At 45.9% G+C, this 26,540-nt stretch overlaps 2 protein-coding genes across 2 annotated transcripts; one reads left to right on the forward strand and one right to left on the reverse strand.

Moving 5' to 3' along the window:
- The first annotated feature begins 343 nt into the window (after positions 1–343).
- RPE65 (retinoid isomerohydrolase RPE65) lies at positions 344–8,620 on the forward strand. The gene is made up of 13 exons (XM_018072354.2): positions 344–745; positions 1,444–1,526; positions 1,878–2,028; positions 2,321–2,428; positions 2,518–2,659; positions 3,318–3,465; positions 3,727–3,808; positions 3,996–4,128; positions 4,251–4,390; positions 5,284–5,413; positions 6,266–6,571; positions 6,660–6,771; positions 7,458–8,620. The coding sequence occupies exons 1-13, from the start codon at positions 735–737 to the stop codon at positions 7,607–7,609; spliced, it is 1,698 nt and encodes a 565-aa protein (XP_017927843.1). The 5' UTR covers positions 344–734; the 3' UTR covers positions 7,610–8,620.
- On the reverse strand, positions 8,410–19,719 carry LOC103755990 (methylcrotonoyl-CoA carboxylase beta chain, mitochondrial). Its single transcript, XM_018072352.2, has 13 exons — positions 19,651–19,719; positions 18,796–19,075; positions 16,596–16,792; positions 15,532–15,710; positions 14,748–14,828; positions 13,620–13,798; positions 12,702–12,894; positions 11,657–11,748; positions 11,313–11,469; positions 10,461–10,583; positions 9,910–10,055; positions 9,531–9,612; positions 8,410–8,614 (listed from the first exon to the last, which is right to left on the reverse strand). Exons 2-13 carry the CDS (start codon positions 19,062–19,064, stop codon positions 8,531–8,533), a joined length of 1,782 nt encoding a protein of 593 aa, XP_017927841.1. The 5' UTR covers positions 19,065–19,075; positions 19,651–19,719; the 3' UTR covers positions 8,410–8,530.
- Positions 19,720–26,540: the final 6,821 nt, after the last annotated feature.

Consider the following 26,540-nt stretch of genomic DNA (forward strand, 5'->3'; position numbering starts at 1 on the left):
CTGCTCTGGTGACCAGAGACAGGACCAGGGAATGGCTGGAGCTATGCCAGGGGATATACAGTTTGGATATCACAAAAAGGTTCTTCCTGCAGAGCGTGGTCGGGCACTGAACAGGCTCCCCAGGGCAGTGATCACGGCCCCAAGGCTGCCAGAGCTCAAGCAGCGTTTGAACAACGCTCTCAGGGACGGGGGGGATTGTTGGGGTGTCCTGGGCAGGTCCAGAGATTGGACTCAATGATCCTTGTGGGACCCTTCCAACTCAGGATATTCCAGGATGTTTGACACTGGCATTTCCTTGTCTCTGGATGTCTCTATGTCCTGTCACTCCAAGGGGAGACTCTGGAAGAGCCGTTCCGTGCTGCCCTGGGTCCATGTTGGATCCAGGCAGGTCTCCTGTGCCCTGTGGTGCCAGAGCAGGGCCCAGTGCCAGTGCCAACGCCTGGCATGGCTCCAGCACGCTCCGTTTCACTCCTTGGGATTTTTTTCTTTGTAATCACTTCTGCTTGGGAAGAATTTAGGTCTCACAAAAGCAGTCAAAGCCCTTTTTTGTGTGGAGGGCAGGACAAAAGCTCCCAAACCCGGGAGGATTTGGGTGGTGAAAGCCGGCTCTGTTCCCAGGGGGCTCTCACTGGCAGGGGCTTCCCTGGGCAGGGCTCAGCACCCCATAAATACCCTGCACAAGGCTCTGCTCTGAGCTTGGCTGCTGGAGGCTCAGGCCCTTCATCGGGGAGAGGATGTACAGCCAGTGAGTATTCCTGAAGCTCCTCTCTATGGGAGAGGATCATGGATCATGTTGATGGAGCATTGGCTGGGGCAGCTGTGAGGTCGGGGGTCAGTGTGGTTCAGGGGCAGGAGGAGGAGGGGGACGGTCTCCATGTGTCAGTGTGAATGCTGGTACTTCCCATTCCAAGGTGTGGTTCTGGGTTGGAAGGGACTTTAAATCCCATCTCGTTCCACTCCCTTTCCCCTAGACCAGGTTGCTCCAAGCCCTGTTCCACCTGGCCTTGGACACTTCCAGGGATGGGGCAGCCACAGCTGCTCTGGGCAGAGCACACTGGTCTGTCTGCTGTGTCTTCATGGGCTTTGCAGTGATAAAATTTGAACCCAACAATTAATTCTTTGCTTAAAGAAAAAGAAAGAAAAAAGGCAAAAAAAATGCTTCTCCAAGACCTGGGAGATAAAAGCTGGATTCTGCTTCCTAATGATCTGGACTATCCTGGATTTATCAGTGGATGGGAGTGGCTGTGGTGTGGGCTTTCCCCTCAGTGTTCCCTCTCCCTCCACACACTCAGCCTTTCCCCCCATGCAGTTCTAGTGCTCTTCCCTCCTGATGTCTCAAGTTCTTTACAAGTCATGGCTCAGTGTGTCCAGAAGAACTGCCCCTCCCTGGCAGGGGGTTCCCAGCACTGCCCACCTCGGGCTAACCCAGCTTTGCCCTTCCAGAGTGGAGCATCCAGCCGGGGGCTACAAGAAGCTCTTTGAGACGGTGGAGGAACTGTCCTCTCCAGTGACCACCCACGTCACAGGTTGGTCTGGTCCCTGATCTCCTCCTGCCTGGCTTTGTTCTCAGAGCTCAGGGGCCTCCAGGGCTCGGAGACTTTACAAGGGCTGGAAGTAAAGGACCTCACAGGGCTAGGGATTTGGGGTGGAGGAAGGACAGATTGGATGGGAGAACCTTTAGATATTTCAGTACTAAATGTCTTGGTCTACAGCAGGTGTGGAGGGGAAGAAAACAGTTTCAAGACCTCATGTGTGTTTAAATAAGAAGTTGCATAAGCCTTAAAAAAATTAATTCAAAGTTTTGTTCTTTTTGTTGTCACCATAAAAATTCCTTGGTCTGATTTGCCGTGTGCATCCCAACACTGCCTCTCCCGCAGGCAGGATTCCCACCTGGCTGCGAGGAAGCCTCCTGAGGTGTGGTCCTGGCTTGTTCGAGGTGGGCTCAGAGCCCTATTACCACCTCTTCGATGGCCAGGCATTGCTCCACAAGTTTGACTTCAAGGAGGGGCACGTCACCTACCACAGAAGGTACGTGGTGGTTTTCCAAGAAACGAATAAATCAGGAAGCAGTTGCTTGACTGTGAGTGCTGGGGACAGGCTCTGGAAGGCACCGGTTATTTTTAGTCCATGGGATTATTGGAAGAGCTGTATCAGTGATATCATTAAACCAGCTCCAGATGAAACATGAGGCTGTGGGGACCCGGGGCTCTCATGAGCTTTATCACAGAAATATTCATATTTATTTGTATTTATTCATATTTAACTGCACAGCCTGTTGTGGTTTTATGTGTAAGGGGATTTCTCCTCCTCACCCTCCCAGGTTTATCAGGACTGACTGTTATGTGCGAGCAATGACAGAGAAAAGGATTGTCATAACGGAGTTTGGCACCTACGCGTACCCAGACCCCTGCAAGAACATCTTCTCCAGGTACTGGGGTCCTGCAGCCACTGCTGCCATGTCCCACAGAGCTCCTGCTTCCCAGAGGCCCTGACTGCCTGTCCATTCTCTCTGCTCAGGTTCTTCTCCTACTTCAAAGGTGTGGAGGTCACGGACAATGCCCTGGTTAATGTCTACCCTGTGGGTGAGGATTACTATGCCTGCACTGAGACCAACTTCATAACCAGGATTAACCCAGACACCTTAGAGACAATTAAGCAGGTGGGTCTTTGTCCTGGGCTGAAAAAGTTATGGAGCAGTAAATTTAAAATGAAAATCAGGTAATCACATACTGGTTTGCGTTGAAAGGGACCTTAAAGCTCACCTCATTCAACCCCCTGCCATGGGCAGGGACACCTTCCACTAGCCCAGGTTGCTCCAAGCCCCATCCTACCTGGTCTTGGACACTTCCAGGGATGGGGCAGCCACAGCTTCTCTGGGAAACCTGGGCCAGGGCCTCACCACCCTCACAGCCAAGAATTCCTTCCCAATATCCCATCTGACCCTGCCCTCTGGCAGTGGGAAGCCATTCCTCCTTGTCCTGTCCCTCCAGATCCTTGTCCAAAGTCCCTCTCCAGCTCTCCTGGAGCCCCTTTAGGCACTGGAAGGGGCTCTAAGATCTCCCTGGAGCCTTCTCTTCTCCAAGTGAACACCCCCAGCTCTCCCAGCCTGTCTCCAGAGCAGAAAAGCTCCAGCCCTTGGAGCTCCAGCTCCATGTTCGTGCTTGGCTGGAGTTTGCAAATTGGAGCTCAGTTGCAGCCTTAGAAAAGAACTTCTCACATCCAATGCAAGAATGTGTTGACTCATGACAAGTTGCAGAGCCAGTGACTCCCCATCTCCTGCCAGGGAAGCTCCTGATTGTCTCCATTTTGTTCTCCAGGTGGATCTCTGTAAATATGTGTCCATTAACGGGGTAACGGCTCATCCCCACATTGAGAATGATGGGACTGTTTACAACATTGGGAACTGCTTTGGAAAAAACTTTGCCCTGGCCTACAACATCATCCGGATTCCTCCACTGCAGGCAGGTCAGTCTATCCCGCCTCTGAGCCACCTGGGAAAATCTTAGGAATCACCTCTTTATTCTTTAAATGAGTTTTGCCATTAAGGGTTGGGGGTTTTTTTCAAGCTTCCTTAGATTTTATTTACTTTTTAAGTGTTGTATTTGAAACACTTTCAAGTGGTTTCTAAACCATGAATTTCCTTTGTGTTGAAGGCAGACATTTACTGGGTAAATAAGCACAGACTATGTGAGACCTTCTGTTAACCCCTCACCTGTCCCATTCCAGATAAGGAGGACCCGATCAACAAGTCACAGGTGGTGGTGCAGTTCCCTTGCAGTGACAGGTTTAAGCCGTCCTATGTCCACAGGTAACATTCCATGGGGTCAGCTGGAACCAGGGACTTGTTCTCACACATAATCAGCAACAAAAACTAGGTGATTTACCAAAATCGGGGTAATTGTAGGGGATGATCCATGTGAAAAGATGAAGCACTTCGTGGTTGTTGTCCAAACTAAGCTGGTGAGCCTGATGTGCCCCCCTGCATTTCTAAACAGCTTTGGGCTGACCCCAAACTACATCGTGTTTGTGGAAACACCAGTGAAAATCAACCTGCTCAAGTTCCTCTCCTCCTGGAGCCTCTGGGGAGCCAACTACATGGACTGCTTTGAGTCCAACGAAACAATGGGGGTAAGCAGAGTGTCGTCCCCAAATGGGCTGGCCTGGGCAGCCAGCCCGACACTGGGAGGTCCATGGTATTGGTTTCACCTTCATTTCCCTGAGCTTAAGCAAAGCTGCTGGTTGGTCCTCAGGTGTGGATCCACGTGGCTGAGAAGAAGAAGGGCCGGCTCCTCAACCTCAAGTACCGCACCTCGGCCTTCAACCTCTTCCACCACATCAACACCTACGAGGACAACGGGTTCCTGATCGTCGACCTTTGCACATGGAAGGGGTGAGTCCGAGAGGGGCCCTGGGCACCACAACTTCCCCTGCACGAGCTGGGGGGGGCAGTGGAGCCCTGCACAAGACACTGTTGGAATCACCTCTGGCACTTGGCACCGACCCATCTAAACACTAACACATGGGGACATGCAGACTACACAGCATGGAGTCATCCAGAGGTGCAAGGAGCCTATTTAACATTCATTTTCCAAGAGAAAAAATATTTCTATCTTTTATTTACTTTAACAAATGTCAGTGACTGCTGAAGGCTGATGCTATTTTGGCTGGGGCTGCACTGAGCAGGGTCTGGGTGAGATTTGAATGCTGCTCTTTGTGTAAACACAGAAATGTGGCACTGAAATGATGATGCCCAACCCTGTGTTGGCTGCATACCCAGGACACCTTGAGTTGAGCTGATCCTGGCATAAAATCATAGGATCCCAGAGTGGTTTGGGTTGGGAGGGACCTTAAAGTTCATCTCGTTCCACCCCCTGCCATGGACAGGGACACCTTCCACTAGACCAGGTTGCTCCAAGCCCCATCCTGTGCTTGTGCTGAGCACCAGAAATTGCTGGTTTTCCTCCCAGGGGAAATGGTGCACACACAGTTCAGCTCTGCCAAGGAGCTGGACTGGGACTCATGTTACTCTGTGTGCCCAGAGAAGCTGTGGCTGGCCCATCCCTGGAAGTGTCCAAGGCCAGGTTGGACAGGACTTGGAGCAACCTGAGCTAGCGGAAGGTGTCCCTGCCCATGGCAGGGGGTGGAACTGGATGAGCTTTTTAAGGTCCCTTCCAACCCAAACCATTCTATGAATCTACTGAATTTTAGGAAAAAAACATCTGCATTTCAACTCCCACTTGCAAACCCATCTCTGTTTCTCTCTGTGATGCTGTTTCCCTGCAGGTTTGAGTTTATTTACAATTACCTGTACTTGGTCAACCTCCGGGCAAACTGGGACGAGGTGAAGCGCCACGCAGAGAAGGCCCCGCAGCCCGAGGCCCGCAGATATGTCCTGCCCCTCAACATCGACAAGGTACCCGCTCTGGGCCAGCACAGGGCTCTGCCTGGTTCAAATTCAACATTTTAATGAGAAGAGGAAATTTAAAGTAGGGGTCCTCAGAGAAACTTTATTTTTGCTTTAGCTCATCAGTGTTATTCTGGTTCATTCTCCACACAACTGCTGAGAGCGGTTGTGGCTGCCCCAGCCCTGCAAGTGTTCAAGTCCAGGTTGGATGGGGCTTGGAGCAACCCAGTCTAGTGGAAGGTGTCCCTGCCCATGGCAGGGGATGGAAAGAGATGGGCTTTGAGGTCCCTCCTAAACCAAACCCTTTGATGATTCCATACATTTCTGTTCATAGCAGAGGCTGTGGGGCAGCAGTTAATCCTGGAAGGTACTGCTCCTGGGAGCAGAGAAGGGGGCAGAGAAGGAACATGTGTGGTTCAGTCCTCTAGCTCTCGGTGTGAGGTCCCTGGAGCTGCCAGCCTGGCACAGAGCTCACTGGCTGGCAGCTGTTGGGTTCCTTTCCAGCTCTCTTGGTCCCTGGTGGGTGGGCCAGGGGCTGCTAGGGCTGTGCTCAGCTGAGCCGCCCATGGAGCTCATTGGGCTGCGGATCAAGTGAGAAGGGCAAGCCCACGTGGCAGTGCTTAATGAAAACCTCTGAATGCCCCAAGGAGGGGAAGAAAGTTGTGTTTACGAGCACAGTGATGGCTGAGGAGCAAGACAGTTCTGCACCACTGCCAAGAACACGGCAGCGGTTGCCTCCCTGCAGCTCCTGAGGCTCTGCTATATCCTGCTGCCTTCCCTGGTGGATGTTTGCAACAGATCTGTGCAAAGAGACTCAAAAATGTGTTCCTCCAATGTCCTGGGCGTTTCTCTTTGTGCCAGGCTGACACAGGGAAGAATCTGGTCACCCTGCCCTACACGACAGCCACAGCGACGCTGCACAGCGATGAGACAATCTGGCTGGAGCCTGAAGTGATTTTCTCGGGGCCACGTCACGGTACAAATGAGACCCCAAATCCCAACAGCACAAGTACTGCCTGCACTCCCTGTCCCACTGATCCTCATGCTTTTATATATTTATTTTTTATTGTAGCCTTTGAGTTCCCACAGATCAACTACAAGAAATACAGTGGGAAGCCATACACGTACACATATGGGCTGGGGCTGAATCACTTTGTCCCAGACAGGGTAACTGTCAAAGAATGGGTGATGGGTTCAGTTTGAGGACAACAAAGAATATTTCTGAGCTGGGGTTTTTGGTTTTCCCCTCCTTTAGCTTTGCAAGCTGAATGTTAAGACCAAGGAGACCTGGGTGTGGCAGGAGCCGGATTCGTACCCGTCGGAGCCCATCTTTGTTTCACATCCGGATGCTCTGGAGGAAGATGATGGTAATGCTCATGGGGTTTGTGTCCATGGCATTGGGAGTGGGAAGGTTTCTGTCAGCTGGCACCAAGCTGGCTGCAGGGCTGGGCCAGAGGTGGGCAGGGGCAGAGCCTGCAGGCAGCTCCTGGACCAGATGTGCCAGGTACTAACAGTGGTGGGAAGTTTCTGAGGAAATACAGGAAAATTAAGACTGAATGAAAACAGAGGAGAAAGACCTCAAGGTCTAGGTGAATTGTTGTTTTAATTTTTTAGCTTTTTGGCAGTTTTCTCACAGTTTTAAAAAGAATTATAGGAGTTGCTGTGCCACAGCACCACAGGCTGGCAAAGCCAGCAGTGTCAAGAGCCCAAATAGTATGAGAAATAAATATACAATCATAGAATCATGGAATGGTTTGGGTTGGAAGGGATCTTAACGATCATTTATTTCCAGCCCCCTGCCATGGACAGGGACACCTTCCACTAGCCCAGGTTGCTCCAAGCCCTGTCCAACCTGGCCTTGGACACTTCCAGGGACAGGGCAGCCACAGCTTCTCTGGGCAACCTGAGCCAGCGTCACTCAGCACCATTGATCACACAATTCCAGTGGGATTTACGTTGTTCTGAGTGCAAGTGGCTGCTCTCCCATGCCCAGCCCCAGGGACAGACACTTCCCACACTCACCTGGGACATCCCCTTTGTGTTTTCACTGCAGGGGTTGTGCTGAGCATCGTGGTCAGCCCAGGCACGGGGCCCAAGCCCGCCTACCTGCTCATCCTCAGTGCCAAGGACATGAGCGAGGTGGCCCGGGCCGAGGTGGAGGTGAACATCCCTGTGACCTTCCATGGGTGCTTCAAGAGAGCATGACCCTGCCAGCCACGCCTCACGTGGGTCTGTTCCAGCTCCCAAAGGGGCAGTCTCCGTTTACAGCCACTCCAGTGACCTACAATCCTTTGACATCCCCTTTCGTTTCTGTGGCTGCTTCATTCACATTGAGCACTTCAATTTTGGCCATGATTCTTCAATATGCTTGATCAGGTATTTTTTAAATACAACCTTTGCCATAATTTCCAGTTAAAACACCACAAGTTTGGTGTGGTGGTGGTTCCATTTTTATAAATTTAATCCTTGTAGCTGCAGCAGAGTGAAAGATGCCTGAAAGAGCAGAGTGTAACCTCAGCACTTGTACACATGGTAACATTATGTAGAACAGTCTCTGCTCCATTACATGTTTGAGAATTTTTAGCCTATACTGAAGTATTATAGATTTAAATCCCCTCCTGGTCACTGCTTTAGTATCCTCAGAGCAATCCAAGTGGAGCCTTTCCACAGCTGCTTTGGGAACCTGAACTGGGTGGCCCAGGGCTGGTGGCAGGTAGAGTTTTGTTCCTCAGTAAGGCTGCAAACTGCACACACTCCCTTGTGTGTTTGCTCTTTCTCCTTTCTTTTGCCAAAGTGCATTTTCTTGATTTCTGTATTTCATGCTAAAACATGAACATGAAAAAAATCAAGCAATTGTTATCCCTTGGGCTGATTTTGCTTCCTTAGAGTGCTACAGATGCTCAGCTTTATCCTTCCTTCTCACAAAATAAACATTCAGCTGATGTCAAAAGAGGCTCTAGTTGAAAATAAAAATTTCCTGCTAATAGACTTAAAATCTGTCCTTCTTGTTTGTCTTCAATTGTTCAACATTTTTATTAATAGTATCAAAGAATTAGAAAATCCTTTACAGTAAGAGTTCTGGCAGGTGGTGCTGGCTCTGCAGGGCTGCTGGTTTGAGGGTGAAGATTACATCCTGATGATGGGATAGCGACACGGAGACACAGCCTGGTACTTCTGCTGTTCCATGATGTCCAAGCACTGGGCAATCACCTAATTAAAAACAAAAAAAACCAATATAAGCAATGAGCCTTAATAATAATAAAAAAAAATCAGTAAAACTTACCAGTTCTGCACTTATTTTTTCCTTCTTTTTGTGAAGCACTGAACATGCTAAAATGAACAGTTCAACTCTCACATATTTTCTTTTCATGTGTAGCTCCCAGAGAAGGGAATTTCAGGGCTCTAGGACTAGAAAACACTTCTTGGTGCTTCCCCATTATCAAAGTTCCCATAAACTCCACAAAAAAATATTTTAAATCCACATAGTTCCATAAATATGTACCATACTTAGAAGGGTTGTGTTGTGGTTTAACCCCAGCTGAAACCAGGACAGATTGAGATCTTCAAGTGAACAAACTTCAGAAGTGCAAAGAACATTTTTATTGCTAATGAAGGAAAAATAGAAGAACAAAGGCAGTGGCTTTTAGAAAAAATGAAGAGATGTCTGCCAACTTCAAATAAATACAAAGCCAGAGGGACATCCCAAATGGACACAGCAAATTACAAGCAAGAAGAGAAAGTTGCAAAAAGCAACATCCTAGGACAAAAGAATGGAAACAATGGGGATGGTGAGGAGCCTGAACTTCAGAGAGTTGAAGATATGGGTGATTATATGAAAAAAAAAGGATTCAGATACAGAATCAAAGGGTAAACTCAATGGAGATGCTCAGTGAGGAAATGCTCTGGTCACGTAACCAGAATTCAACTGAAACTTTGTGGATAAACTAATGGGAAAAAAGAAAGGATGAGAACTACAGAGCTAAATTCCACAATAACAGGAGTGAGCAGTGGGAGCCCCAGGTCTGGAATCAACATGCTGCTGATCTTGAGTGAGTCATGGGCTTATACATTTGCTGCTAGATCCTTGTGAGATCTGGGAAAAAGATCTACTAAAAGGAAAACCCACCTTTCTAGTGTTTTGAGGTAGAATGATTCCATCATCCCAGAGTCTGGCAGAGGAGTAAAATGCACTGCTTTCTTCCTCGAGCCTGGAGAGGACAGAACAGGCTTAAAAGCATGATGAAAACATCAGGGCAGTGAAAAAGTCATAGGTGAAACAAGCAAATAGTTCCATGCAGTACTGCTGTTAAAATGAATCTGAATGCAGAAAATAACACAACAGATCTGACCATTCTGCAGCACAGACCAGCTTGAGAAGATCCTAACAGAGAGACATAAAATTACATGGAAATTTAAAATATTTTTCAGTAGGTTCAGGTTTGCTTTATTAGCTTGGGATATGGTGCTCTGTAAGATGAACAAGAGTGGGCAATTAATGTCCTTACTTTGTCTTCAGCTGCTTCAGCTCTGATTCATCTGTAGAGTCACTGTCCCCAGCTTGTGGGACTGTGGAGAAATGTCTTGAATCCACAAGAGCAACTCTTGCATTAGGCCACAGGAACAGAAAGTTTGGACTGAACGATCTCCCACACTACAAAGAAAAAACAAAAGCACAGTGAAACTCACTGAAGTCAATCACAAAAGGTATCTGGGGGATGGCACAATGGAGATCAAGGCAGAATGGAGCACACTTGGATTTGTAAAGCATTAATGACACAGCTCCTGTATCAGCACAGACACCCAGCGGTAGGAACCACCAAAAACCATCCCCACTGCCTTCAATATTGCTATTTTGGTATTTGAGTTTTAACTCCAAGGACCTACATGTTTCATTCTTACATGTTTAATTTTCAGTAATCATGTCCTGTGCTGCATTTCTGACTTAGAAAACAGTTGACAGATCGAGGTAACCGACTGTTTTAAACCTGCAGGGCTGTGAAGTTTTAGCACAGTGTGAAAGGTGTGTCCCAAGCCCTCGGGCTGATCCCACCCCTACCATGACGTAGCTGTCGCTCCCGTAACAGCCCCCGATGACGATGGTGATTTTGGGAACAGCAGCACAAGCAACAGCAGCCATCATGGAGGCCTGGGCTTTCAGCCTGTTGGAATGAGCCTCTGCCTGGAATAAAAAGAGACATTTTAGATCCTTTAAGACTTTATTCTAGATCCCCTTTGCTCCCACCAAACTCGTATTTCTAAACATTTATTTATTATTTACAATTCTGTGTGATCGTTTCTTCCACACCAGAAATGCAGCATCATTAACTGACTCATATCATTAACTCATAAGCCCATTATGCACTTATTTTAATACTTAAATCAGTACAACAATTACAACCAGGTGCAAATGCCTCCAACACTGAGCAACTCATTTGTGCCAGGCTTTGTCTAAGGGCTGGTGACTTTGGGAGGAACCAAGACTGCAGAAACAGATCCGGGAATCTAGCGGAGGTTTTACTATGAGGCTTCCCCCAGCTCAGGACAAAACCTACTGTACTTTAATGTCTACACTTTTCTGAAAGAGAAATAGCTAATTTTCTGGAGTGCAGTGGTGTCAGAAGAATCAATAAACTGTATTTCAATGTAAAAAGCACTTTAAATTACAGGTTTTACAGCCTGCATTGCCAGCTGACCGCTATAATTTTATATAAGCATACAGGCCTGCTTAAAATTCAAGAGAGAATGGAGAGATTTAAGAATAAAGTCATTATGAAGCTTCATGATTTAAACCATCAAAAGTGGTTTAAAAAAGAACAATTTTCCTAAGAATTAATAACTGTGAAAAGGTAACTTTAGGCACAAGAAGAACTAGGAATTGCTTAAGTATATGGAAGCAGACCTGCCATACCTGTGAGATGCTTGTTGGCTCTGCTGGCTGTGGAGCAGTATTTTGGAGGAAGAGGATGGGAATTCCCCGCTGGCCACAGAGCTGGACAAAGTGGCTGCCCTTGAGAGCAGCGTCGTGAGCCAGCTCCCCATTGTTGGCCACAATCCCCACCAAGTGCCTACAGAACAAGACACATGGAGAGTTGGACTCCATCATCTTAGAGGTCTTTTCCAACCTTAACCATTCCATGATTTTCACTTTTGAACCCTAGAAATTATTGAAATATTGTAAAACCTGATGGTGATCCAAAAGCTATTCAGACACATGCCTCCATCCATTCTGATAGTGAATATTCACAGCCTTACCCTTCCACATGGCCAAATCCTGTTACTAATGTTGTTCCAAAATTAGCCTTGAATTCCTGGAATCTGCTTCCATCCACCACACGGCTCAGAATCTGCAAAGAAACACACAGATTTTACTTTACTACAGAAATTGAAGTGAAACAGGACAATTCTGCTAAAAGAAATGCTCTGTTCAAATAGTAGGAGACCTGTGTTGTGCAAGAAATCCACCTCAATGAACACAGAAGGTCTTTTGGTGTCTTGCTAAATACTCAATATGCACAAAACATCCAATTTGTGTTTAGTTTAATTACTAACCATGTATTTTGAGCCAAGTCCAACTCAAAAATTATTTCAGTGTTTCAAAGCACAGTTGTTCATGTGCATAAAAATGTAAAAAAATGTTGCGTATTGCTCAGGCTTTTTTCCAATAAAATTAAAACCCGTTTCCAAAGCTACTCTGCTTTCTACAGTCAATCCCCTTAACTGCAAGAATTTACCACTGGAAAAGATACTGGATTCACATCCTTGGAGACTAAATCTCATCTAGAACACAATGAAAATAGCGTGGGCAGCTCTGCATTGTCTCTGCTTAAGTATTAGTGTCTGTCCCAACCTCAAACAAGTTTAATTCGAGCTGTGTTGTTTTTTCAGTCAGGCATTTCTGTTTCATGACAGTCTTGATTGCCTGGGGTAAAAAAAAAAACAAACAAAAAACAGGAGGAGGGGAAAACCAGACTTTAAAGGGGTGCATGTTCTCAAGGCAGCCAACACAGTACAAGCCATGCTGACACAACAGCATCTCAACAGTGCATGGAAACAGATGGGGATCAGCTGGCATAATCTAGAACTATCTAGAATGTATCTTATCTCCAGCAGGATTTCAATTTAAATATTTTCTATAATTCTACAGAACTCTTGCCGTCCTGCTTTGTTGCAGACTCAAGACAGGCTGGCAATGGATGAGGTAAAAATACGTATTCTTCAAGAGAGAGCAGTCTGTAAATCTGGAGCTATGAGACAGAGCAGACAGAGGGATGAAGGAATGTAGTCCCTGTCCCCTTACCAGTTTGACAGGAAGAGTACACCTATAGTCCTGTGGTGCCAGTCCCAAGAGCTCCTCAGAGCTGTACAGGGGACTGTCGTGCTCTGTGCCCTCCTCTGGCACTGGGTCATAGTTTAACGTAGAGATAACATTGCGAATACATTCATAGGCCTCCTTTTCTGAAGGTGCAAAATGGTCAGTACAGCCACTGACTCTAGGATAGAGAGCAACATTGATTAGCATTGAATGCATGAAATGTAAACTCTGACAGAAAGCCCAAACCAAAGGAAAAAACCTTAATCTGTACTGTGGCTCTCCAAACTCCCTGCAAATACTGTGTGATTTTGTTCTGGATCAATGAGTTGAAGCAGTAGCTCAAGAAAATTTCCATGCAGTCTAACCCAAATTCACAGTAAGGAGAAGTTCTTCCCTGTGACTTTTGTGTTTATCTGGATTAAAGAAAGACCTTTGAATGTATTTTCATGAGGCTGTTGTTACAAACAATACTGAAAAGGGAAAATGGAAAACAAACATTAGGAACTGTTTCAAAATAAGCAGTTCCAGCCTGGATAAAAAGTACATAAGACATGTAGTTAATTAAATATATGTATCCTGGAAAACACTATGAAAACAGGTGATAGCATCTCTCTTCTGAGCTGGTCCCTCTGAGGCACAGAGGAACTGACTTGCCTGAAGTTGTTCAGGAAGTATGCGGAACAATGGGAATCCAAATCCAATTGGTCCAGTCTCTGCCTCACCCCATAACAACATGTAATTTTACTTCCATTTGGCTGATTTAACCAAAACCCCTGAATCTGAGAGGGAAAACCAGTGTAATCACAGGTTCCCCTTTTGGCCCTGCTCTGAAATGACAATGCCATGTTCCTGTAAAGCTGAGTATGCTGAATTCTCTACTATTTTTGAGAATATTCCACATACTGTGAGTGAAGTTTGGCTCCTCCAAGGTCCTCAGGAGACACATATTCTCCTGTAGCAGCTTTTACAAGTGGTGGGCCAGCCAGGAACAGTGTCCCAATTTTATCTATGATCACAGCTTCCTCAGCCATGGTGGGCACGTAGGCACCTCCAGCAACACAGGAGCCACACACCACAGCCACCTGAGGGCACAGAAACCATAACAGACAGTGCTGGAGAGGGGAGAGGAAAAGCCAAAGCCCAAAGTTGTTCCAGAAATGCTCAAGGTGCTAAACCACAGCTTGGGGAACAATGAACTGGAGATATAAAACCAGCAGGAACAACAATGCTGGTTTGGAGAGTTCAATGTTTACCCTGAAATAACCCAGTGATTTGATGTTTTTCCATCACAGTCAGTCAGGAAACAGAAGATCCTTAAGGCTGAAATGTTCCCTTATGTGAGACAATGTACCTGGCACTGGGGAGGCCCCACCTCCAGTCCTGTGTCCAGTTCTGAGCCCTTCTCACCAAGAAAGACATTGAGGGGCTGGAGTGTGTCCAGAGAAGGTTACGGAGCTGGGGAAGGGTCTGGAGCACCAGGAGCAGCTGAGGGAGCTGGGGGGGCTCAGCCTGGGGAAAAAGAAGGCTCAGGAGGGACCTTCTTGCTCTCTGCAACTCCCTGACAGGAGAGTGGAGCCAGGTGGGGGTCGGGCTCTGCTCCCAGGGAACAAGGGACAGCACAAGAGGAAACGGCCTCAAGCTGCACCAGAGGAGGTTTAGATTGGATACTGGTGAAATGTTTTTCACATAAAGGGTTTAAAGCATTGGAACAGACTTGTCAGGAAAGTGGTGGAGCCACCATCACTGGAAGTTTTCAAAAATCGTGGATATGACACTTGGGAACATGGTTTAGTGGTGAACATGGTGGTGGTGCTGGACTGATGGTTAGTCTTGGTGATCTTAGAGATCTTTTCCAACCTAAACAATTCCATGATTTGATACTATTTGAGTCTCCCTTCCCCACAAATAAATTTAGGAATTTTTCTGCATGTTTGAGAGTTGTTCCTAGAAATTGTATTGGAACAAATATTTTTTTCAGAACTCAATTGATCACACAGACCACCCTCACTTGCCCTCCCCATGACATTGTACCTGAGGGATTCCCATGGCAGACATGACTGCTTCATTGTAGAAAATCCTGCCACCGTGCAGCTTGTCAGGAAACAGCTCTGACTGATGTACAGAGAAAAGAAAAAATGAATTTTAATATTAACTATAAAAGCTGGTGCCTCCTCTTCACTCCATTCATTCCCAAATATGTTGTAACTGAACCTGGGAAGGTCCTCACTCACAATCACACCTGAACCTTTCATATACAGTATGCACTATGGTATTTCTTCCATTGTGAAATCCCAAAAATACACCCATGTCTTTCATGATTTTATGTGAAACTAATTTATTCTAAACAAACTGAAACTGTAAACATGGAGAAGTGGAGGCTCATGTTCCTACTTTATCTGTAAAATGCCTTCAGCAGTTTCCCTTTTTATTCAGTTTTTGATACAACTCCTTAAGTCAGGTAAAAGCTTTTGCTGCGTGCTTGCTTTCAGTGTGGAGAGGGAACAACCACAATCTCTGTGACAGGATGACCTTTTCCATTGGAAAGGAACCTGTGCAAATTCTCCTTTTGTATTAAGAATTCCAAAAATTGCACTTTTAAAGGCCATGGACATTGGTACACTGCTAGCACAAACAAGGCAATAAAACAGAGAAAACTATAGATTCTGAAGCCTCTCACACTAGGTACTGGTTTATTAAAGACAAAAAAGCAGCTCTGCACACTCATTCAAGTTTCTAAACTGTGAGTAGATGCAAGATTAGCCAAAGGGATGAAATAACACAGATGTTTTCTCCTCTGCAGTGATGCCAGCATTACCTGCAGTGGTAGGAATGCTCCCCCGCTGTCCACAAGGTGCACAGACAGCAGCCTGTTCTCCATGGCAATTTCTTGGGCTCTTAACTGTTTTTTCACTCCAATTGGGTAAATAGTTCCTCCTTTCACAGTGGCATCACTTGCCACGAAGACACACCAGATTCCACAGATTTTGCCAATTCCTGTAATTCAATTCAAATCAGTTCCACAGACACTTATCGTGACTCTTTAAAATAACACACAAAACAAGGGGGCCAAATTATAGCCAAGAGGTTTTTTTCAGTAATACTGTCTCAAGAAGATCCAAATCAACTTGAAAATACCACAAAGGAAAGAAATCTATCCCTCTTCTCTGGAATAACCATGACATTAAAAAAGTAATCCAAATGACAGAAGACAGAACTTCAAATAAATTTGCGTACTCCTGGTGACAATGAAAGAGAAAAACTTACAGACTTTGACTCCCAACCCTTGAGATAAAAAAGGGGAGGCAATTAAAAATTACCCCTATAAAACCAAAAAAGGTAACAATCTGTGATAAAAGAAGGATTTCATACCCTGTTCTTTTAAGTTCTTTTCAAAAAGGAATTTTGAAGAGTGTTTTTTTCATTTTAAAATTAATTTTGAAGAGTGGTTCCAGTTTAAAAAGACAGTGTTTGCACAGACAATGCAATTGTCTACGATTTGAAAAACACTACAAAATAAACACCACAGCTCCTGTGTCTCACAGTTACTTTGTACCCTCTCCTTCAACAGGCAACAGCTGATTTGATACATCACCCTAAATTTTTTGAGACAAAAATCAATAACTGGTAAGTAGAATAAATTATTAAAACTGGAAGAAATAAAAGACTTTTTTAAAAAAGGTTTCTCTCAGATTTCCTCCCAAAAAATCACATAATAATAATAATACAGCAGGGCTGAACTCTTCCCTGTTGGGAGCTGCTCCTGGACAGAACTGATGTTCACCTTTCCTAGGAATGCACAGATACTAAAATATTCCATAAACCTTATGACATGCACCCTATTTCCTTTCCTTTTTCCTTTGCCATTCCATTTTCCATTACCAGTGAGGCATCCAGCAGCAGGGACATCCCCATAGGGCATGTTGAGCCCTGCCAGAGGGGACAGCTCCAGGAAAGACTCATCATCCAGCAGCAGCTTCAGGCGCTCCCGAACAAACAGCTTCTTATTGCGCTGAGTGTGGCGCAGGATGGCGTTTTCTCCCCCTCCTTTCCTCGCCCTCTCCAACAATTCCAAGTATCTAATGGAAAAAACAAAGTTTCAGTTAATGGAAACAAAGCTGTGTGGTGCAGTTACGCTGGAGGGGAGGGAGGGCATCCAGAGGTATCTCAACAGGCTGCAGATGGGCCTGGGGGAACTTCAACAAGGCCAAGTGCAGGTGCTGCCCCGGGTCTGGGCAATCCCGAGCACAAATCCAGGCTTGGCAAGGAATGGATTGGGAGCAGCCCTGGGGAGAAGGACTTCGGGTGCTGGTGGATGAGAAGCTCAACATGTCCCATCTAGAGAAGGAAACGGAGATGTTTCCAGGGCTGGAGCCCCTCTGCTCTGGAGACAGGCTGGGAGAGCTGGGGGTGTTCACCTGGAGAAGAGAAGGCTCCAGGGAGAGCTTAGAGCCCTTCCAGTGCCTAAAGGGGCTCCAAGAGAGCTGGAGAGGGACTTGGGACAAGGGCCTGGAGTGCCAGGACAAGGGGGAATGGCTTCCCACTGACAAAGGGCAGGGTCAGATGGATATTGGGAAGGAATTCTTGGCTGTGACGGTGGTGAGGCCCTGGCACAGGTTGCCCAGAGCAGCTGTGGCTGCCCCATCCCGGGAAGTGTCCAAGGACAGGTTGGAGAGGGCTTGGAGCAATCTGGGATAGTGGAAGGTGTCCCTGCAGGGGGTGGAACGAGATGGGATTTAAGATCCCTCCCAACCCAAACCATTTGATGACTCTATGATTCATTATAAGTTACCTGTTAGTAGACTGAACATAGTAAAATATATTGCACAGTTTTCATATAAATGGCAGGAGAAAGAAGATGAACTCACATTTTTGGATTATTTTTTCTTACAAAGTGTAATAAAAAGCGAAGATCTGTTATGTAAAGCAAGCATTTTACTTTCCTTATTCAAAAACTGTCTAATAAAGGCAATAATATAATATATAAAAATAAGTCTAACAATGTGCTCATCCTATCTCAGCATGAATCTCCATTTCTAACTACTCTAGGGAAGAAGCCAAACAAAGGCTTCCTCTGTCAACTCCCTTTAACTAGTTTATCTGACAAAAATCATTAACTGATAAGTAGAATAAATTACTAAATCTAGAAGAAAAGCACACTCTACTGCATGGAAGATACACTAACGGTAGTGAACATTGCAGTGGAAGGAAGTGATTACCAAATGTTATTGTCAGGGAAGCCTCAAGTTTAGATAAAGAATTGAATAAACTGTAAACAAATGTGGTATCTCAAATAATTTTGGTCTTAAATAAACCAGGTTTTTCCTTTATTTCAAGCACAACGTTTTTCCCCCAGATGCATGATCTTTAACTATAAATGCTGTTTGACACAACTACTCACACAGCACTCCGTGTGTGACTCCATTATCTTAGTGTGGCTCCCTGCAGACCGTGGAGGTTGGAAAAGCTCTGAAGGAAAAAGCTAAGGATTTTGTTAAAGTCCTAAATGCCACCACAGGAGGGCACAGTGTGTTTTCTGTAGCTTTCCTTCCAGCTCATGGATCACTCCCTGAACAAAGGCCTTTGCATTTTTGCCATCTGATCTTTCAGGACTAATACATAAAATGCATTTTCCTGCTTTTATCACTGAATCACGACTGACTGCAGTAACTGTCTCCTACTCTGTCAGGAGTGTGTGAGTCACCATTTATGTCTTTGCATTCAAAATCCAACACGAAACAAATGTTATGAAGGTCTAAAAAAAAATACTTCTTAGCAATATATGCAAAACAACACATGGCACTATGTTAAATACAGTTTGCACTTCGATTTGGGTATTTCAGTCAACATTCCACAAAAGGGTTAGGTTAGGAGGGACCTTAAAGATCATCCCATTCTAACCCCTGCCATGGGCAGGGACACCTTCCACTATCCCAGGTTGCTCCAAGCCCCGCCCAACCAGGCCTTGAACACTTCCAAGGATGGGGCAACCACTGTCCGTATGTTGAAGTGCCTGTAAGTAATTCTCACACCGTGCTACAAGCAGCAACACTTTTAAACCCCCACAAAACCGGTTTATTACCTTTTAACCACAGCCTCGCTGTTCCTTAAATTCTGTTCGAACACATGTCGGTGCACAGCGAGGACACGTCCGTCCAGAACTGGGTACGTTCGGGGGTGCCGCCTGTATTTTGACTTATTACTCACAAATCGGCGTGGGGGCAGGTGATGTGTCCTTTCCCAGCCCTGGCCATGCACCAGGAGCTCCCGATATTCCCTCTGGAGCAGGCGGGTCAGGGAGGGCCCGGGGCGGCTCCTGCCCAGGGCGCACAGAGGGGCCGTGCTCCACATGGTCCCGAGAGCTGGGAGACAACAGACAGCGCTTAGTGACGGGAATTACAGCGTGGATTCTCTCGGCTGAGGGGAAACGCGGCCCCCTCGCCTCGGGCGGGGGCCGTGAGGGGACAGCCCCGGTGCCTGCCCTGCCATGTGGGCCCTGCGGGGACACCCCCTGATAGACGGGGACCGTGAAGGGACAGCCACTGTGCCCTCCCTTCTCCGAGGGTCGTGAGGGGACATCCTGACTCCAGTCGGTCGTGAGGGGACACCCCTCTTTCCGCCCTTCCAGGGGGGTCGTGAGGAGACACCGTAAGTTCCTGCCCCGCCAGGGGGGTCGTAAGGGGACACCTCCTGTTCCCATGGAGTGTCCTGTACCATTCCCCATGAGGGGATGCCGCGCGCTCCCCCTGCGCCCCCGGGCCGGGCGGGCCCCCGGGCCTGCGGAACGCGGCGGGGCGGGGCCGGGGTCGTGCCGGGCAGGAGCGCGGGCTGCGCCCCCTCCGGCGGGCCCCCCGGCCTGGCCTGGCCCTCTGCCCGCCGCTGGCTCCGCTCCGCGCCCGCCGCGCCCGGCCTCTCCGTCCCACCGTCCCTGACTTACCCCGTCCTGTCCGGCCCGCCTCACGGGGCGGCTCCGCGGAGCGGCCCGCCCCGGTGTCCCGTGCCCCGGGTGTCCTGTGCCGTGTGTGCCCTGTGCCCTTGGTATCCTCAGCCCCGAGTGTCCCGTGTGTCCTGTGCCACACGTGTCCCGACCCCTGGTTGTCCCATTCCTTAGGTGTCCTGTCCCCTAGGTGTCCCTTGTCCCAAGAATCCTGTTCCCTGGGTTTCCTGTGCCATGTGTGTCGTGTGCCCTGCGTCCCAGGTGTCCTGTACTCAGGTGTCCTGTGCCCGCTGTCCTGTGCCATGTGTGTGTCCTTTGCCCGGGTGTCCTGTGCCCCCAGTGTCCTGTTCCCTGGGTGTCCTCTCTCCAATTAAATTTATCATTAAAATATTAAAACTAGTTCGTTTTATTTTTCTCCTTCCATACCCCATCCCATCCCTGGGCTGCTTCAGTTTGCTACTGTCAGTCATGTCATAACCTTCTAGAAATTACTGTGTGTTGCCTTTCAGCGCCTTCATTAAAATGCATCCCTGCCAGAGAGCTCTTTATCCATATTATACATATTAATAAGGCTGGGTTGTGATAATTAAGTGATGACTAATATGTTCGTGAGTGAAAGTATCCAGCATAGCCTGGAATTTGTAGGTAAATAAGTTATATATGTTATTAAAAAATCTCGAGGATAATAATTAAGATTTGCTGAGCTATTCTAATTAAAAATATATTTTTTTGTCCTTCCACAGTTAGAGCAGACAGGACAGTCTGGTGTTGTGCTCCCTTGTATCAGAAACTCGATGCAGATGGAGCTGTGGGAAGTGACATCACTGCCTTGGGTGGCTTCAGCTGTCCCTTGGGAAGTGCCAGAGTCCCTCCTGCTGTCCCAAACCCTGTGACAGGGAGATGAAGGTCTGTGCTGGACCTGGGGAGAGCCCAGGGAGCATGGGGCAGAGATCCTCTGTCAGAGAAAATGTAGCACTCAAGGATAACATAGACACTGCAGAGGGTCAGGCTAAGTCTGAAGTGGCATGTCTGCACATGTAAATAATCTCTTTAAAAAAATAGGGTCCCAGATCTGATTTGCATTTTCCTAAAATGCTCATTAATTCTGGACCAGTCAAAACGAGGCAAGTGGTGGGCATTTGTTACCGGTAATCACAGAATCCCAGACTGGTTTGTGTTGGAAGGGACCAGCGCACCTCATTCCACTCCCTGCCATGGGCAGGGACACCTTCCATTAGCCCAGGTTGCTCCAAGCCCCATCCTACCTGGCCTTGGACACTTCCAGGGATGGGGCAGCCACAGCTGCTCTGGGCAACTTGTGCCAGGGTCTTACCACCCTCACAGCCAACAATTCCTTCCCAATATCCCATCTAATCCTGCCCTCTGACAGTGGGAAGCCATTCCCCCTTGTCCTGCCCCTTCAAGCCCTTGTCCCAAGTCCCTGTCCAGCAATCTTGGAGCCTCTTTAGGCACTGGAAGGGGCTCTAAGCTCTCCCTGGAGCCTTCTCTTCTCCAGGTGAACACCCCCAGCTCTCCCAGCCTGTCTCCAGAGCAGAGGGGCTCCAGCCCTGAGAACATCTCCGTGGCCTCCTCTCAACTGAATAATGAAACTATTAACAAGCACACTAATCTGGACACGTGTTGTGGCACTGATGCAGCCATGAGAAGTTCCTGATGGAACCCATGGATGAATTCAGCAGCTGCTGCATCATTTGGGCTGGTTTGGGGCATTTGTGCCTTGGGTTGTTGCTCATTTTAGTTCACATCTTCCCTCCTTCCCTGGTGTAGTCAGGACTCTTTTCTCTCAACAGTTTGAGAAACTTGTGAACAGCTGAAGAGGAGAGACAGAAGTAATTATGCAGATTTGCATAGATCTTGCATTTCCCATGGGATTTAATGTGAATTTTTGTGCTCTGTGTGGTGCAGGTGATAATGGGAAAGGAAAGAGTGGTGACAGAAATCCATGTAAAGCAGCAGAATACATTTGAGGAGGTGTGAATTTCAAAGAGGTGTTGGTAGCAGTGAAAACGCTGCAGTGTTCGGCTTGCTGGAGAAGGAATTGCAGGTGCAAATGCTTGGATATGTATTCCAAGTGAGATTTAGGCTTCCTGTTATTTCTGGGCTTTTTTTAAAAGCTGACCCATATATCATTTCATGAATTAGTAAGATTTTTTCCTACTCAGTTCTGTGGATGTATCAGTGACTCCTGTTCCATTACAATTTTCACAATTCTTATTTCATTTTCCATAATTAAGTATGTGGCTTCCATAAGAGACACTATCTCTAAACTGCTAGTGTTGTGTGGCAATTCCATCTCATGTGATTTTAATTTGAAGATTTTTTTTTAAATACCTCTTGCAGTTAATTTTTTATTGCTTATATTGTGATGGCCTTGGCAGTGCTGGGTTAACAGTTAGACTTGATGATCTCAAAGCTCTTTTCCAGCCTAAATGATTCTGTGATTCTTTATTATTGTACAGGTTTTCCAGTAGATAGAATCAGTGTTCACAGGCAGGATTTGCTGTATTTAACTCAGGTGCCTTTTACTCAGTCTGAGTAATTTAATTTCATTCTCATGAAAGCTGGATGCTCTTTGCACAGATTAAAGGATAAAGAAACGCTTTTCCCTGCATTTCAGCCCCCATATATATGTGAGTGGATGCTTATCACAGACAGAAGGTATCAGCCACCAGTTTGTACTGGGAGACAGCTTGGTATAAATAACAAATCCTCTAATTAAAAGCCAACAGATCCTAATTGACTTATTTTAGTCCTTAAACTGGGATCAGCCTTTCTCTCTTGCTATGGCATGGAGCATCCTTTGTTTAACAAACACTAAGGGGGAATCGAGTGAGGGAGGAAAAAACAGCCCTTCTGAGAGGCTGCAGCCATGTGCAAGTGTTTGAAGTTGTTATTTTAGGAGCTTATTTTAGTGACTTTCGAGCTGAGCATTGAGAATATATAGAGCAGCATTTAGGGAAAATGCTAATGTGGTGGTGGCTTCCTTTACCATGAGCTGCAGCTCTGCCAGCAAAGCTGAAATGTGCCATTTAAGGAACACCGAAGCTTTGAGGGAAGTTTGAACTCAGCTGGATTTAGAAACTTGCTGGAGTGCACCGGATGCTGGGGGAAACCAGAACACACTTTCTGGATTGTCAGACCAAAGGCAGGAAAGTTCCCACAAAGCCCTCCTCCTCGTGGAGCTTCTGTTTCTTATTTAGATTTTGTTTTTTAATACCCAAAAAGCTTTTAGTGGTGTTCTGACAATGGGGACCTGGAAATTGGGCTAAATTAAAACAGGTTTTGTTTGTTTACTTAGAAGTGCTAACAGACTCAGACAGTCCCACTGCATTTTCAGGGCTTACATCATTCTAAAATAGATTTAATAGATTCAAAACAAATTTGATAATGAAGTAACTTCCACTTGGTGTGTTTGCATCTATTCCAAAGGAAAAGCTCAGCCTTGTGAGGTGTGCTGAACTGCATTTGATATGAAATAGTAAGAAGTTTATTTTAGTTGCAGGAAAATATAAGAGAACATGAGGAATTAAATGAACCAGTTGGAAGATGGGAGGTCAAATGCAAGAGGAGTTGGGAGCCTGATCCTCAGTAAGTAAATTTAATTTCCACTGAGGATGTATCAGATGCTTCCATACAATTTAGCTTCTTATTTTGGATGGCTTAAAGTTTTATAAATCGCCACATAGAGAGATGTGCAGAGCCAGGTAGGCCTTCGCAAACTGTGCCAAAAGATGAGGGTGAGCAGCTGAGTCATGGAAGTTTTCTGCACATTTCTTCAAGTACAGCTCTATGAGACAGCAGATGTATTACAACACCTATAAAAATACCTATTAAAAAACCCTTATCCACACTTATTTTTCACACCATTTAACACAGTATCACAGTATTTTTTACCTGTAGTTTAGCCTTCCCAGGTTCCCAGTCTGTTGCCACAAAGACCTGACAAACCCATGTATAATTGCATAATAATTCCAATTGTGGAAACACAGCTGATTTGGAGAAGACAAAGAGTGTACACTTGCTTACATTACTGAAAAATGGGAGTTTCTGGTTTGTCTTACTCCTGCAAAAAATGCACAGAACAAAAAGAGCAGAACTATCTTCTGGTTAAGAGATAATTAATAGTGCATAATTAATAGTGTGTACAATTCCCTGTTGCAGGGCCAGAGTCTGTCCTGAATTGCACTGCTACAAGCTGAAGAGAACAGAATTCCATTCTAAGAATGCAGGTAACTGGTGATACCCAAATGAGAAAAAAAATAACTTCGGCTTTCCTGGGTTGAAGTGGCAGAGCCAGATCACCTGTTGGTTTTACCTGTACAGGTAGGTGCAATCACTGAGTGGCTGCTGAAAAACTTGTACAGCTGCAATATGCAACAACTGTGTGAAGATCTGTTTCTTCCTCTGTTTAAAAGGCCTAACCAAGAGTCTTCTGGAGTCATCAGAAAGCTTTTTTTAGGTTAGAGGAGCTGCAGATTCAGTTGCAAACCCTGGTGGATGATTCTAGGAAAGTGCTGATGGATTTATTCCTCTGTGTGAGCGCTTTGCACTGAGTGGTGACACCAAAGCCTCAGCCTGTGTCCGACTGTTTGGAGTGCCTTGAACATGGTTTTGTAAGGCCATTGCTAGCTAGTAATTGGGGAGTGGATGTGGTCAGGGCAGTCAGATAAACACATGGAGGGAGGGGATGAATCACTGAGTAAATACACTATCGATGCTGTAGGAGCTGCTGTTACGCACAGCACGCTGGGGGGATGTGACGTGTTTGTTTCCTGCTCTCAGGAAAATGTTACTTGAAAGAGGAATTGAGGCTAAATGTGTATTTCCAAATTTGCATCTCCACACCTTCCTCATGCCTATCTTGTCTCCTTTAGACTCTCAACCAGTTGCTAGTTTAACATACCCCCCTTCTTCTTACATATCCCCTTAGAATTGGATCCCCCACTCTGAGGTCATACCAGAAAATTTTCCTTTGCTGTAAATATCAGTGTAATTGCATCATCAAAAGCCCCTAAAGCAGATGGTCTGGGTTAAAGCAAAAAGACATTTATGCCAGTGAAACAGTATTATAGTTATTAGTGCAGTGTGTTGGCAGTTTCTGTCAGCAATTTTTGCAACCATGTAATATATGAAAGGATAAAAACACTATTTACTGTGATTTGCTTGCCACATAAAGATGCCAGAGTGATATAGTACCAAAAACAGGAAGAAAAGCCCTCCAAGTAGTCTTTTGTCCTGTCTTTTGCACTTTTCCACGTTCTTGGTAGATACACTAAATCGAAGAACCTTATGCTCCTTATGGGGACTCGGACACCTCCTTATCCAGCAGCCTCCAGGCAGCCTGAGCCATCCTGGATGATGATTATGATCTTCAAGATTCCTTCCAACCCAAGCCATCTTTGTGATCCTTGGGCATACAGAACCATCAGCTTCATAAGGAGCTGGATGCCAACGGTTGTGTGCATCCAGGTAAAGGTCTTTTCATTCCTGTTTACAGTGTTGAAGATTTAACCATTAAAAAGGCCTAATTAGAAGACAAATTAGATCTTTAATCACCCTGTTGCAAGATAAAAAGCATGGAGATAATATATATATATGTGATGTGTATATATATGCCTATGTGCTGAAATGAATTCTCCAATCCTCTAGTTTTTTTTTATTTATAATAAAAAAATCTTTGTTCAGAAGAAGGAAAGATCAACATTTGTTTCAGCAGTGGTCAGTACATTCTCTTCACGTACCCTGTGCACCTAATTCACCATTTCCAGCCCCCAGTTCCCAAATACTTGCTCCCTCTCTGCCATGGCAGAGTCCTCAGACGTGGATTGTTTTGAGATCATGGAACACATTTTGATCTCAAAATCATGGAACACGTGGAACACATTTTTGAAGACAAAAACCTCATTTCTGAGCTTGGAACTACATGAAATCTGCCATGATTTGTAGAATATTTCTGCCTTGAGTTTTGGTGCCAAGTTTCAGCAAGGAACTGAGTATTAAACAACAATACGTAGAAAATCACAGACAAGATGCTGCAGTGATACCATAAAATCCTTCTCCAGTTCCTGCTTTCCTGATCCATTTGGCATAAAATGTCTTCTTGACTTCTACTTATTATTCTCATAAAAACCACAGGGGTTTCTTCTCGCTGCTACTTGTGTCAAAGATCCAGTAATTGGTACCATGTGAATTAACACTTTGCAGTGACAGAACAGAGTGCACAAACCACACTGAGAAATGGGGTTCTGGAAAATCACTTCAGCATTTCAATCTCTGGCAAACATCAGGGCTGGAAACCCACATCAAGTAGCTTATGTTAGTCCTGCCGGTAACCACCTATGTGAGTATTTACAGCTCAGATGTAATCATGATAAAAAATTAATAATTGTTATATTTTTGTGAAAATTCTGTCATATCTTTATACTGGAATTGTTTTATCCTTGGTTTGCATGTACTCCCTTCCAATATTATACACTTGTTATAATTTTAGTTATTGGAAACGTGTTTAGCTTAGTTTGGTGCACTAAAAATTAAGTCTGTGGTTCATGATATTGACTGTGAAACACAGTGAACAATTAGTGACAGCAGAAAAAGAATGAAAAAGAAAAATCAGTCACAACACCCTGCAAAGTCTTAAGTCTTTAAGAGACTGATGGAAGGGCTTGAATTCTCCAGCCTCCTGTGGGTTACCTCTACTCTCCAGGCTACTTGGATCATCTTCTCCCTGATGTCCTTGACTTAATTGAGCTGTAGTGTGAGAAACACTTGTTCAACAACTGCAGGCGCCGGCGCCGCAGGGGAGCCCTTCAGCTGGGCTGGAGAGGGAGGGCTCTGGGATTCTCCAGGCTGCTCAATCCAGCCCTCAACAC

This window comes from Manacus vitellinus, unplaced genomic scaffold (assembly GCF_001715985.3).
Source record: "Manacus vitellinus isolate BGI_N305 unplaced genomic scaffold, ASM171598v3 scaffold_21_pilon, whole genome shotgun sequence".
Lineage (NCBI taxonomy): Eukaryota > Metazoa > Chordata > Aves > Passeriformes > Pipridae > Manacus > Manacus vitellinus.